Source organism: Mauremys reevesii, linkage group 2 (assembly GCF_016161935.1).
Source record: "Mauremys reevesii isolate NIE-2019 linkage group 2, ASM1616193v1, whole genome shotgun sequence".
Lineage (NCBI taxonomy): Eukaryota > Metazoa > Chordata > Testudines > Geoemydidae > Mauremys > Mauremys reevesii.
In genome coordinates, this window is record NC_052624.1 from 15703143 (window position 1) to 15717704 (window position 14562).

Genomic DNA, 14562 nt, shown 5'->3' on the forward strand with positions numbered 1-14562 from the left:
ACACTGATTTATATGTGCATCGCCTGACTAGTTATAAAATAAATACTGAGGCAAATTACAAGATTGAAGAACATTTCAAATCCAGTTAACAACTGGAACAACAGGACAAGTCGTTCCTCCTCTTGTGATCGCACTGCATCAGGAAATGGAGTGCAAGTGACAATTTAGTAGGTGGCACTGCTCCATCCCCTGAGTACTAAAATTCAATACATCTTTAGGGCAACTTGTCCTATTAAAGGTGCCGTATTTTGGAAGAGACCCAAAGCTAAGCCCCTGCCTGTTTTTGGTCATGTTGCACTTTCCACCACAGTAGGAATGTTTCCTCTGGCTTCCAAGCTAAATCCCAAACTGGATAACTTCATTCTACTAACCTATGTTCCTCATAAGAACATAGGAGATGCCATACTGGTCAGACCCAATGGTCTATCTAGCCCAGTATCCCATCTCCAACAGTAGCCAGCACCAAAGCTTCAGGGAGAGAGAGTGTACACAACAGGGCAATTTTGGACTGATCCATCCATCTTTCAGTTCTGGCTTCTGTCAGCCGGAAGTTTAGGGTCACCTCAAGCATGGGGTTGAATCCCTGATCTAATAGCCATTAATAGACCTATCAGTAATGAACTTGTCTAGTTCTTTTTCTAACCCAGCTATACTTTTGGCCATCACAACATCCATGGGCATGAGTTCCACCGGCTAATTGTGCATTGTGTGAAAAAATATTTCCTCTTGTTTGTATTAAACCTGCTGCCTATTAATTTCACTGGGTGATCCTTGGTTTGCATATTGTGAGAAAGGGTAAATAATACTTCTCTATTCACTTTTTCCACACCATTCATGATTTTATAGACCTCTATCATCCCCCCTCCCCTTCCGTTATCTATTTTCTAAGCTGAACAAACCTAAATTTTTTTGTCTCTCCTCAGACAAAAGCCATTCCATATCCTTGATCATTTTTGTGGCCCTTCTCTCAACCTTTTCCAGTTCTACTATATCCTTTTGAGATGGGGCAATCAGAACTGGACACAGCATTGCAGGTGTGGGCTCACCATGGATTTATATAATGGTATTATGATATTTTCCATCTTATTATCTATCCCTTTCCTAATAGTTCCTGCCCTACTGTTAGCCCTTTTGGCCACTGCTGCACATTGAGCTGAAGGTTTCAAAGAACTATCCACAGTGACTCCAAGATCTTTCACGCGTGGTAAAATCTATCCCATTATTTTTATGTTATATATTACTGTCGTTGGAATTCTTTTTTCTCCATTGTGCATTACTTTGTCCTTATCAACATTCAATTTTATCTGCCATTTTCTTGCCCAGTCACCCAGTTTTGAGATCCACCTGTAACTCTTCACAGTCTGCTTTGGACTTAACTATCTTGACTAGTTCTGTATCATCTGCAAACTTTGCCACCTCACTGTTCACCCCCTTTTCCCAATCATTAGAGAATATGCTGAACAGCACAGGTCCCAGTACAGATCCTTGGGAAACCCCACTGTTTACTTCTCTCCATTGTGAAAATTGACCATTTATTCCTACCCTTAGTTTATCATCTTTCAGACAGTTACTGATCCATGAAAAGACCTTCCCTGTCGGCCCAAAACGACTTAGCTTCCTTACGAGCCTTTGGTGAAGAACCTTGTCACACACTTTCTGAAAGTCCAAGTACAGTATATCAACTGGATCACCCTTGTTCACATGCTTGTTGACCCCCTCAAAGAATTCTAGGAGATTGGTGAGGCATGGATTTCCCTTTATAAAAGCCAGGTGGCATTCTTTTGGTCCTCTGACTGTCTTTTCTAATTTGTGGTATACATTTAGCCTGAGCCTCTATTGGGGTTTTTTAAGTAGTCCAGCATGCTGCCTGCAGGCATTTAACCCTTGTGGCAACACCTTTTAATTTCCATATAACAAGCATACTCATTTTTGTGTAGTTTCCCTTTTTAAAATTAAATGTTACCGTGACAGGTTTTTTTGTATTATCACCCCTCCAAGGATATTAAATTTAATTACATTATGGTCACTATTACTGATCAGATCCTGTGCTCCATTTAGGTGTAAATCAAGAATTGCCTCTCCCTTTGTGGGTTCCAGGACTAGCTGTACCAAGAAACACTCATTTATGGTATCTAGAAATTTTATCTGCATCATGTCCTGAGGTGACATTTACTCAGTCAATAGAAGTTGAAGTCACCCATTATTATTGTAATTTCTGCTTTTGTAGCCTCTCTAACCTCCCTTGGCATTTCACACTCATGGATACCACTCTGGTCAGGCGCTCAGTAGTATATTCCTACTGCAACACTTTTTTAGTCAAGTATGAAATTTTTCTATCCATAGATATCATATGGTACAGTTTGTTTCATTTAAGATTTTTACGTGGGCTGTCGATTAATTGCAGTTAACTCATGCGATTAACTAAGAAAAATTAATCACGATTAAAAAAATAATTACAATTAACTGCAGTTTTAATCACACGGTTAAACAGAATACAGTTGAAATTTATGAAATATTTTGGATTTTTTCTACATTTTCATATACATTGTATTCTGTGTAATTGAAATCAAAGTGTATATTATTTTAATTACAAATATTTGCACTGTAAAAATAACAAAAGAAATAGTATTTTTAATTCACCTCATACAAGTACTGTAGTGCAATCCCTTTGTCATGAAAGTGCAACTTACAAATGTAGATTTTTTTTGTTACATAACTGCACTCAAAAATAAAAAACAGCGTAAAACTTTAGAGCCTACAAGTCCACTCAGTCCTATTTCTTGTTCAGCCAATCGCTCAGACAAACAAGTTTGTTTACCTTTACAGGAGATAATGCTGCCTTCTTATTTACAATGTCACCAGAAAGTGAGAACAGGCATTTGTATGGTACTTTTGTAGCCGACACTACAAGGTATGTACATACCAGATATGCTAAATATTTGTATGCCCCTTCATGCTTCGGCCACCATTCCAGAGGACATGCTTCCATGCTGATGATGCTTGTCAAAAAAATAACGCGTTAATTAAGTTTGTGACTGAACTCCTTGGGCGAGAATTGTACGTCTCCTGCTCTGTTTTACTTGCATTCTGCCATATATTTCATGTTACTGCAGTCTCGGATGATGACCCAGCACATATTGTTCATTTTAAGAACACTTTCACTGCAGATTTGACAAAACACAAATAAGGTACCAATGTGAGATTTCTAAAGATAGCTACAGCACTCGATCCAAGGTTTAAGAATCTGAAGTGCCTTCCAAATCTGAGAGGGACGAGGTGTGGAGCATGCTTTCAGAAGTCTTAAAAGAGCAACACTCCGATGCAGAAACTTGAAATCAAATATAAAGTGAGCACTGTACACTTTGTATTCTGTGATAATCGAAATCAATATATTTGAAAATGTAGAAAACACCCAAAAACATTTAAATAAATGGTATTCTATTATTGTTTAATCGTGCAACTTTTTAAATCGCTTGACACCCCTAATTTTTACTTTATTTGACTCTATGCTTTCTTTCACATATAATGCCACTCCCCCACCAGAGCAACCTCCTCTTGCAGTGTCATTTTGACAAATACCCCCAGAGGCTGTACATCAGTAGTAGATGAAGCAATCTCTGGGGACAGTTGGTAGAACATCTTGGAAATGCTCAGGTTAAGAGGTACTGTATATATTTAGGGAAGGTTGTCCAAACGGTTGTGGTAAGGAAAGCATGTATTTGGTTATGAATTGAAAATATTCCCTTAGCCATGCCCTGACATTTTTAAATGTATAGGTCTGAATCAGCTGCATCCCTACACCCTCCCCAGCAGTCTCCAAGCAGCTGCTGTACCTTCCCTGATGCAGCCGCCACGCTGGTCGTGTGTTGCATTGCAGGGAGAGGAAAGAGTGAGTAGCTCTAGCTGCTCCACAACCTGGTTAGGTAACAGGCAATGGAAGTCTCAGAGGGAGCAAGTTGGAAGCTTGATGAAGAATCCCCCCGCCCGCCCGGGCGGCGGCGCGCGGGCGGGCGCGCGGGCGCCGGCGGTGCAGCGCTCTGGGGGACCTCTGGGGGGCGGGAGGTCGCGAGGTCACCGGACCAGCTCGACCCAAACGAACCCACAGTCATGCCTGCGGAGTTCCTCTGTGGTCAGCTCCCGGTGGACCTGCTGGGGCATGGCTGCGAAGCGTCCGCCGCGCGCCGCCTGCCCCCTGCCAAAAAATCGCCGCAGCGTGCGCTTGGCGCGCTGGGGTCTGGAGCCGGCCCTGGCTCTGCCTAATCCAATGGGAGCACCTAGCAAAGGGCAGCCCAAGAAAGGGGGTGGGGGAGCGGGGAGAAAACCTAAGAACCAACCACCACTCACGGCTCCCTGATTCTACCCCCAGAACAGCCTGGAGGCTACTCTAGCTTGTGCCAGCTGGCAGGGATACTCAAGAGAGCACATGCCAACTGAGAAAATCCAGAACACAGCCCAATCCTGCCTTTCACTGTCCCCACTCCCCCCCAATATGTCTTTTTAACCTGGATCCACAGGAAATGAAGTATAAAACCTGGGTATTCCCACCAGACACCACCCCCCATATGCCAGGGGAATCTTGCAGGTGGTTTCTGCTCCCTATTCACCACCAGAAAAATGCAAAGGGAACAAGACAGAAAAATCAGCCCCAAACTACTCACTGTAGCCCCTTGATCTTTCTGAAACAATATGTCTGGCCCTCAGAGTGAAGAGGTCTGACACCACTGATGTATGGTATTCTAAGGCAGGGCCTATGCATGTAGCACTGCCTATAGTTAAAACTACCTAACACTTTTCATTACAGTCCATTTTCATTTGCTTACAACCTTGCCGAACTTTAACCATTTGGACTGATATTTTCCAGGCTTGGTTTCTGCCTCAGGCCACAGATTTTTGCAAAGTTTCAGCAAAAGCAGTTTAGTTACTTTTGAGAACGACTCAGGAAAAGTAGGTTTCTTGAAGAGCTGTAGGGTGAAAACCTGGCTCCACTGAAGTCAATGGCCTAAATCCCATTGAAAGAAACAGGGACAAAAATTTACCCTACTTCTTATAGGGTCTGAAGCAGGAATTAAGTATATGTTACATTTTAGAATCATTTTATTTTCCCCGCTTATTTTTGCCTTCTGATGATACCTTTAAGAGCAGTAATTGGCTACTAGAGCATCCTCAAAACATGCTACTATAATAGCAGCACAGAGGGAGCAGAGAAACAACCCAAAAAATGTATCCAAACAAAACAGAGGTTATTTGGTGGCTGCATAATTCAGCTTTAAATTTTCCCTCAAAGACAGAGGGACACTAAAATTCCCATATTACAGTAGGCTTTTTGGCCTGTAGAAACTAGCAGCAACTATTTTCTTTACAGAACAATGGCAACACTTATTAAACTGCTACTAATATATTTTTCCCCTGCAAAGGAGCAGCAGTCATTTTACACACCAGTAAACAAGGAGAGCGTTGACTGCATGTGTTTTCCCCTGGAAGCTAACACAATACATCTATTTAAAACCATTTGGGCTTGAAATCCCTGAAGTTACGGCCACTAGAGCATGGAATTTCTAAAAATATCCTCTTAAAAATGACCTGTTATCTCAACTACACACTCAGAAGAGAGGAGCAATTTTATCCAAGTCTCCTCACACCAGATGTCCCCCAGCTCTGCCATTTCGCAGCCGGTGGGGAGGGGGGGGGAATTTGCCATAGAAACAGTGAAATATAGACAGCAAGAGGTACAAATGAAATAGGATTTTGCTAAAAACTACACCATGTCTTTTCTCCTTTACCATTTCCTGGTTTTCATCTATCAGTCTGATCAAGTCCTCGGACCGCTACCCCTTCCTACTTCTCCACGTGCACACCAATGATACTGCCAAGAATGACCTTGAGCAGGTCATTGCAGACTACGTAGCTCTGGAAAGAAGGATAAAAGGAGTTTGAGGCATAAGTCATGTTCTCATCCATCCTCCCTGTTGAAGGATAAGGCCCAGGTAGGGACCATCGAATTGTGGAGGTAAATGCATAGCTAAGCAGGTGGTGTCAGAGAGACGGCTTTGGATTCTTCTTCCTGGAACAACATCCCACGGTAAAAGGATTGCTAGGAAGAAATGGGATCCACTTAACGAAGAGAGGGAAGAGCATCTTCTCAGGCAGGCTTGCTAACCTAGTGAGGACGGCTTTAAACTAGGTTTGATGGGGTGTGGTAACCTAAGCCCTGAGGTAGAGAGGGGAAGTGGGATACCGGGAGGAAACACAAGAAGAATGGTGCACCAGGGGAGGCCTCCTGATTCATACTGAGAAAGTTGGGCAATTGGCTAGTTATTTTAGGGACCTGTACACGAACGCAAGAAGCCTGGGAAACAAGCAGGAAGAATTGAAAGTCCTGGCAGTCAAGGAGCTATGATGTGATTGGAATAACAGAGACTTGGTGGAGTAACTCACATGATTGGAGCACTGTCATGGATGGGTATAAACTGTTCAGGAAGGACAGGTATGGGAGGAAAGGTGGAGGAGTTGCAGTGTATGTAAGAGGGCAGTGTTACTGCTCAGAGCTCCAGGATGAAACTGGAGAAATGCCTGTTGAGAGTCTTTGGGTTAAGGTTAGAGGCAAGAGCAACAAGGTTGATATTGTGGTGGGTGTCTGCTATAGACCACCAGACCAGGAGGTGGAGGTAGATGAGGCTTTCTTCAGATAACTAACAGAAGTTTCCAGATCACAGTCCCTGGTTCTCATGGGGACTTCAATCACCCTGACATCTGCTGGGAGAGCAATACAGCAGTTCACAGACAAGCCAGAAGTTTTTGGAGCATGCTGGGGACAACTTCCTGGTGCAAAGTGCTGGAGGAACCAACTAGGGGCCATGCTCCTATTGACCTGATGCTCAGAAACAGGGAAAAATTGGTGGGGGAAGTAGAAGTGGGTGGCAACCTGGGCAGCAGTGACCATGAGATGGTCGAGTTCAGGATCCTGACAAAAGGAAGAAAGGAGAGCAGCAGAATATGGACCCTGGACTTCAGAAAAGCAGACTTTGACTCCCTCAGGAAACTGATGGGCAGGATCCCCTGGGAGGCTAATATGAGGGGGAAAGGAGTCCAGGAGAGCTGGCTATATTTTAAAGAAGCCTTATTGAGGGCAAACCATTCCAACGTGCAGAAAGAATAGCAAATATGGCAAGCGACCAGCTTGGCTTAACAGAGAAATCTTTGGTGATCTTAAAACACAAAAAGGAAGCTTACAAGAAGTGGAAACTTGGACAGATGACTAGGGAGGAGTATAAAAATATTGCTCGAGCATGCAGGGGTGTAATCAGGAAGGCCAAAGCACAACTCGACTTGCAGCTAGCAAGGGATGTGAAGGGTAATAAGAAGAGTTTCTACAGTTATGTTAACAACAAGAAGAAGGTCAGGGAAAGTTTGGGACCCTTAATGAATGGGGAGGGCAACCTAGTGACAGATAATGTGGAAAAAGTTGAAGTTCTCAATGCTTTTTTTGCCTCAGTCTTCACAGACAAGGGCAGCTCCCACACTGCTGCACTGGGCAGCATAGTATGGGGAGGAGGTGAGCAGCCCACAATGGTGAAAGAACTATTTAGAAAAGCTGGACATGAACAAGTCCATGGGTCTGGATCTAATGCATCCAAGGGTGCAGAAGGAGTTGGCTGATGTGATTGCAGAGGCATTGGCCATTATCACTGAAACCTCATGGCGATCAGGGGAGGTCCTGGGCGATTGGAAAAAAAGGCAAATATAGTGCCCATCTTTAAAAAAGAAAAGAGAATCTGGGGAACTACAGATGGGTCAGCCTCACCTCAGTCCCTGGAAATATCATGGAGCAGGTTCTCAAGGAATCCACTTTGAAGCACTTGGAGGAGAGGAAGGTGATCAGGAACAGTCAACATGTATTCACCCAGGGCAAGTCATGCCTGACCAACCTGATTGCCTTCTATGATGAGATAACTGGCTCTGTGGATTATGGGGAAAGTGGTGGATATGATATACTTTGGCTTTAGCAAATCTTTTGATACGGTCTCCCACAGTATTCTTGTCAGCAAGTTAAAGAAGTATGGATTGGATGAATGGACTACAAGGTTGACAGAAAGCTGGCTAGATCATCGGGCTCAACAGGTAGTGATCAATGGCTTGATGTCTAGTTGGCAGCTGGTATCAAGTGGAGTGCCCCAGGGGTCAATCCTGGGGCCGGTTTTGTTCAATATCTTCATTAACGATCTGGATGATGGCATGGATTGCATCCTCAGCAAGTTTGTGGATGACACTAAGCTAGGGGAAAAGGTAGAGACGCTGGAGGGTAGGGTCCAGAGTCGCTCGGGGAGGGGGCAAAAGCCTGGAAGAGGCTGGGGCAGGGGCTCGGTGGAAGGGGTGAAATGGGGGTGGGGTGGAGCAGAGGTGGGAAGAGGTGGGGTTGGGGCCAGGTCGCATGCTGCTGCCAGCGCCAGGCCGTCCGCTAACCCCGCAGGCCACCCTGGACCCTGTGCCCCCCTGAAGTGCGGGGCCCCCCAAAGCATGGGGCTCAGGGCAGTTGCCCCAGTCCTTCCTATAAACGGGACAGCTCTGAAAATATAAGCCCAAACATTGGTGGAGCCGGACCCACGTTCCTCAATATTGGTGGAGCACGGGCACCACAGGCCAACATAACTCACTGTCTATGACTACAGAAAGGATGTGGACAAATTGGAGGGAGTCCAACAGAGAGCAACGAAGATGATCAGGGGGCTGGAGCACATGATTTACGAGGATAGGCTGAGGGAACTGGGATTATTTAATCTACAGAAGAGTGAGGGGGGATTTGATAGCAGCCTTCAACTACCTGAAGGGGGATCCAAAGAGGAAGGAGCTCGGCAGTTCTCAGCAGCAGCAGATGACAGAACAAGGAGCAATGGTCTCAAGTTGCAGTGGGGGTGGTCTAGGTTGGATATTATGAAAAACTATTTCACTTGGAGGGTGGTGAAGCACTGGAATGGGTTACCTAGGGAGGTGGTGGGATCTCCATCCTTAGAGGGTTTTAAGGCCCAGCTTGACAAAGCCCTGGCTGGGATGATTTAGTTGGGGATTGGTCCTTCTTTGAGCAGGGGGTTGGACTAGATGACCTCCTGAGGTCTCTTCCAATCCTAATCTTCTATGATTCTAACTCATATGAATTCCACGCTCAGAGAGGATCTAGGTGACAGATCCAGGAAAATTAGACCTGCCTCGCCTTTAGCCATACAGAAACTACTGGAAAGCCACAGGAAAGACAGAACAGCTTCTGTGGAAGAGAAGTTGTTTCAAGGTTACAGAATGCCATTGTTTCCATTACTATTTATATTTTAAAGCCTGGCCAGGGACAGACCCATCTCCCCCAAGTTAAAATTATGCCTCACCCCATTTGCTAAACAAAAATATTACATTAAGAGTTAAAAATGGATCTGATAAAAAGCTCCCTGTTATCTTTCATAGAAACCTAAGATTGGAGGGGACTTCCTGGGCCATCAAATCCAGCTGCCTGCTACTGGAGCCAACCCTGTCATATAATCCCATTCATAAATTTATCAACCAGTTAGGTTGATTGCCACTGTTACTCCTATTGAAGGCTGTTCCAGAACCTCACTCCTCTGATGTTTACAAACCTTCCTCTAATTTCTAGCCTAAATTTATTCATGGCCAGTTTATACCCATTTGTTCTTGTGCTAACTTTGTCCTTTAGCTTAAATAGCTCTTCATCCTCCCTGGTATTTATCCCTCTGAGGTATCTAGAAAGCAATCAGATCCGCTCTGAGCCTTCATTTTGTAGAGCTAAACAAGCCAAGCTCTTTTAGCCTCCTCTCATAAGAGAAGTTCTCATTCCCTTGATCATCTGACTAGCCCTTCTCTGCAGCTGTTCCAGCTGGAATGCCTGCCTTGCTTCTACCTGGCTTTTTATCCCAAACACCAGTTTCTGGCTAATTTGTGGTCTGAGACTAAAGCTTGTGCTTCTTAGTCGTGCTCACTGAAACATCTTGTTTTATAGCTTGTCAGTACTGAAGCTTTTTAGCTATGGATGAGGCAACAACTGGGCAGGTTTCCTGCATGTCATTTCTGTACACTGTCTCAGAGAAACCTCTTCTGAGTATAAGAAGGTGGCTCAGTCCCCTTGGCCTATTCAGTTCTTGGCCAAGAATGGTATGATACCAACCTCCAGGTGGCAGTATGAAACATACTGGTTCTTACCTCTAGACAGATAACCGATCCTTGATGCTCTTTGAACACTTTTAACTGCTCGCCGGTCACAATATTCCATGTTCGGATGGTATAATCTGTGCTGCCAGAAAATAACTCCCTGTTTGGAGCATCAAGTATAAGGCATAAAACAGCCCCAGTGTGCCCTAGCAGAGTCTGGTAGCAACGCCCACTCGACACCCACCAGACCTTAACAGTGCAGTCAGTGCTTCCTGTCACCAGGAAGTCTCTGTTCAGTTTCTCCTGCTCCTCCTCCGACTCATCAAGAACATCCCTGGAGGAGTAGTGAGCCAAAGTCAGAACACAGTTCCGATGGCCCCGGAATTCCTGGATTTGTTTCTCCTTCTCCACACTCCAGCACCGAGCTGTCCTGTCATAGGAGCCGCTAAATAGATAGTCTTTGGCAACCAGGATCCTGTTAAAAATAAACAACTAGTATACAAATTGTTGCTTTGTGCTTTAACTTCTGCCCCCCTCGCCCCCAGTGACTGCATAAAGTGTCCTGTACCAAGAGTGCAATGAAGCACTAGAAGCAACTGTCCCTCAAATTATTGTTCGACCATCAGAGATATTTAATATATCAGTGTGAGCACCTCATTGCCACACGCAAGGACATGGCACAGTCCTTCAGAGCCTTACCCAGTTACAAATGAAAACAGGCACATTGCAAGGCAGAAGACTACTCCATTCAGGGTTCATCAAGGTTTTGGCCTTTGGTATTTGATTCTCTTCTTCTTAATATTTCCCTTCCAGTTTAGCACACCATGTTGCTAGCAATCAACTCCAATTCCCCACTGAACCTGCAGGAAGTATCTAGATTTCTGATAATCTTCCATTATCAGTGTCCCAGGATCATAAGACTTGCCAAACCAGAACAGAGGTCCATCTAATCTGCTGTCCTATCTTCAACAGTGGCTAACACCAGATGTTTCAGAGGAAGATACAAAAAATCCCATAGTGGACAATTACATATGGAATAACTTGCTCATAAAAGAAGTTTCTTCCTAATCCCAGCTAGTTAGGGAATATTTATACCCTGAAGAATGAGAGTTTAATCCTTTTATAATTTTTTATCCTCATTTAATTGCTGATGTTTTCATTAACTATATGAATTACGTGTAAAAAAAACTACATAAAAAGAATGTTAAAGTTGCAAACATAAGCACTCAGAAGTTAGGAAATGCCAGAATTAAGGTTGCTTGTGCAAAATAATTTGGTCCTGATGCATATGCATTATACATAATCACATGCTATCCTTCTTCTCCCTCTTCTCCATCCCCCCCCCCCCCCGCCCCGCAAAACCCAAGCCAAAACAAAGCCTGCTTCAGCATTTTGAAGTCATGTAACTTATTTAGGCACCTAAAATTGACTAATTTGGGGCACCCTCTAAAAAAATAACCTTGACCAGCAGCGCTACCATGTGTTATTCATTAGTTATCAGTTGCTTTTTTAAACTTGTTATTTAGCAGCTCATTTTTCATTATGGCTATTTAGTTGTCCAAATGCTGGCCTAAGACAATAGCCAACAATAACAGCAATTAAACTAATCAGACATTTAGTTTCCAAGAAGTTGAACCACAAATGATGGTTCCTAAAACCAATTATCATGCAACTGTCTGACAAACAGGCAGGTTAAAAATGACATTTAAATAAATACCTAGCCAAGGATCTCACAAAAAGAGGATAATCATCATTATCCCAATTTTACAGATAGAGGCTTACGGCAACACTAGAGAGCCGTGCACTATAGCTGCGCTGCTGTAAACTCTCTAATGTAGCTGCTCTAAGCAGATGGGAGAGAGCTCTCTCAACGGCTTAACTACTTCAGCCCCAGCGAGTGGCTGCTACCTATACTGGCAGGAGAAGCTCTGCCATCGACATAGTGCTGTCCACACCAGCGCTTATGTTGACGTAATTTCTGTCACTAGGGGGGTGGTTTATTCACACCCCAGAGCAACATAAATTGTTCTGACAAAAGCTGTAGTGTAGACATAGCCAGAGAAACTGAAGCAGAGAGAGGTTAAGTGACTTCCTTAAACTCTCAAAGGGAGTCAGTGACAGACGTAGGATCAGACACCCAGTCCAGCACTCCATCCACTGGACTACAGAAGATCTGATCAAAGAGCAGCATGCAGCCCATAAAGTTCTACACGGCAGTTCATAGCACCTTCACCTTAATGAGAAAAAGCAGCTGGTCCACTTAGATCCAGAAGCCAAACATCCAAATTAGAGACAGAGCAGGGTTGGGAGGATACTTCTAACCACCTTCTTTTCCGTAAGTTAGACATGGCCCTTTGGCACCTTTCAGGCTGCGAAGGCAGCCATCTAAAATGGGCAATGTTTTGGTGTTCCTTTAATTGAAGATGTCATGAAAACTGGCTGACCCAGTATTTGAGCTCTCGCCTCCTATCTGTTTACAGATTCTGTTACATGTGTGTATTTGTTTTTTCCATTCAAAACAAATGCCTCAATTGTTCTATTCCTAAATAAGTAAATATTTTTCAGCAACCAGGAGAAACCCTACGATAACAAGCTAGGGAATAAGCAAGTTCAGTAAGAAGTCACAGTGTAGTTTTAAACTTAGTTTTAACAATAAGGAATAAATCATTCAAACAGGACCATGTCCTTTTTGCTAACAAGAATGGCTGACGTGCTGCTTTTAAAATCTATTTATCACAGGCATCTGCTTTCAGCTGAGCAATTTCTTCTAGAATTCCATTCCCAGTGGCAGATTCACCATGCTGTGAGCCTTTTGCTGTTCTCCCATCTCCAGTCTATAGCTGCATCAGCACTGTTGCTAGGATAACTCATCATTACAGCAAAGAACATGAGTAGCAGAGAGTCAAAGATTTACACAACCCATTTAGTTGCATAATGGAGATTACTGGTAAAAAGACAATTTATTGGTAGAGAGACAAGGTGGGTGAGGTAATATGTTTTGTTGGACCAACATCAGTTGGAGAGAGAGAGAGCGAGAGAGACACAAGCTTACGAGCTACACAGAGCTCGTCCTCAGGTCCCACGAAAGATATTACCTCACGTCTCTCCAACATCCTGGGACCCACAGGACTACAACAGCACTGCAGACCATTTATCTGTGGTCAAGTTACAGAAGCACAATGGAATGATCCTCTTAAATGAAGAATCTGTATTACCAACCTGTTGACAATTGATGTGTGCCCTCGGTAAATGGCCAAACACTGGCCTGTCATCACGTCCCACTTTCTAATTGTGTGATCTGCACTACATGTGAATGCAACCTCATTTTCTAAGTGGCAAAAGGTGATGTAGCTTTCATGTCCTAGGAACAAATGATGGAGATAAAAAATATTCAATATGTTGCAAACATAACAGATCTGGAAAGCTGTGACATGCTCTCTTTAGTTTAATAAAAAACAAAACAAAACCTAGTTTGAAATTGGCCTGATCCAAAATCCCAGACCGCAATACTTTTGAGGCTGTAGTTTTAAAATCCACAACCGAGTTCATCACAAGCAGGAGCTCGTGGAAAACACGGCACTTTTAATTTTAAAAGCATGAACTCCATCTTTGTTTTACTGCTTCACTGGTATGAGGAATAAATGAAACAGAGGCATAGGTGCTGGAACTAGGGGTGCTGGGAGTGCTACCGCACTCCCAGGCTGGAAGTAGTAACAACCCAAATACATGGTTTCCGCATTCCCCCACTACAAAAATTGTTCCAGGACCACTGAGCAGAGGTATGGTGGGCCATTTCAAGGACTACTGTCAACCAGATTAAGGCCCATCACTGAGCTTCTTGTTGTTATAAAGGGTATTATGGAAACAATGAGCCAAATTTATCCTTGGTGTAACTCAACTGAAATCTATTGAGTTAAAAGGAGTAAGGAATTTGGTTCACTATATAAATACGTGTCTTTTCTCTGCTCTTTTTTAATTTGGTGAAAAAAGTGTATTTCAACATTACCCTCTGTGTTTTTAGACAAACAGCAGCACTGGGCTAGTGCAGGAAATCCTGAAATACAAAAGACTAACTGGAAAGTTTAGTTACCAATTTAATTTAATAGTCCAATATGAGTGAAATGCAAGCAACTAAAAGAACATGAGTGATGTAAAGTAAATCAGCCGTATCCCCCCCATTATATCTAATAACAAGCAGAAATATTAAATATGCTTTTAATGGCAAGAGTATCTCTTTAAGCAAATAAAGTAGAGAGAAAGAATAAAGGTATTGTCATTACTATTTATCAAGTGATCAGAGCGTACTAGGCTTTATAGTCAGATTTTTCACTAGTAGGGTGGTGAAACACTGGAATGGGTTACCTAGGGAGGTGGTGGAATCTCCTTCCTTAGAGGTTTTTAAGGTCAGGCTTGACA

General features: G+C 43.4%; 1 protein-coding gene across 3 annotated transcripts in view; it reads right to left on the minus strand.

Annotated features, from left to right (window-relative positions):
• Positions 1-14562, minus strand: part of WDR86 (WD repeat domain 86) — a 36085-nt gene that overhangs the window by 13920 nt on the left and 7603 nt on the right. For all 3 annotated transcript variants that reach the window (XM_039527333.1, XM_039527332.1, XM_039527334.1), the window contains exons 3-4: positions 13366-13507; positions 10198-10621 (exon numbers count right to left, since the gene is read on the minus strand). In XM_039527333.1, the coding sequence (XP_039383267.1) occupies positions 10198-10621; positions 13366-13507 (566 nt within the window). The remainder of the gene's footprint in view (positions 1-10197; positions 10622-13365; positions 13508-14562) is intronic.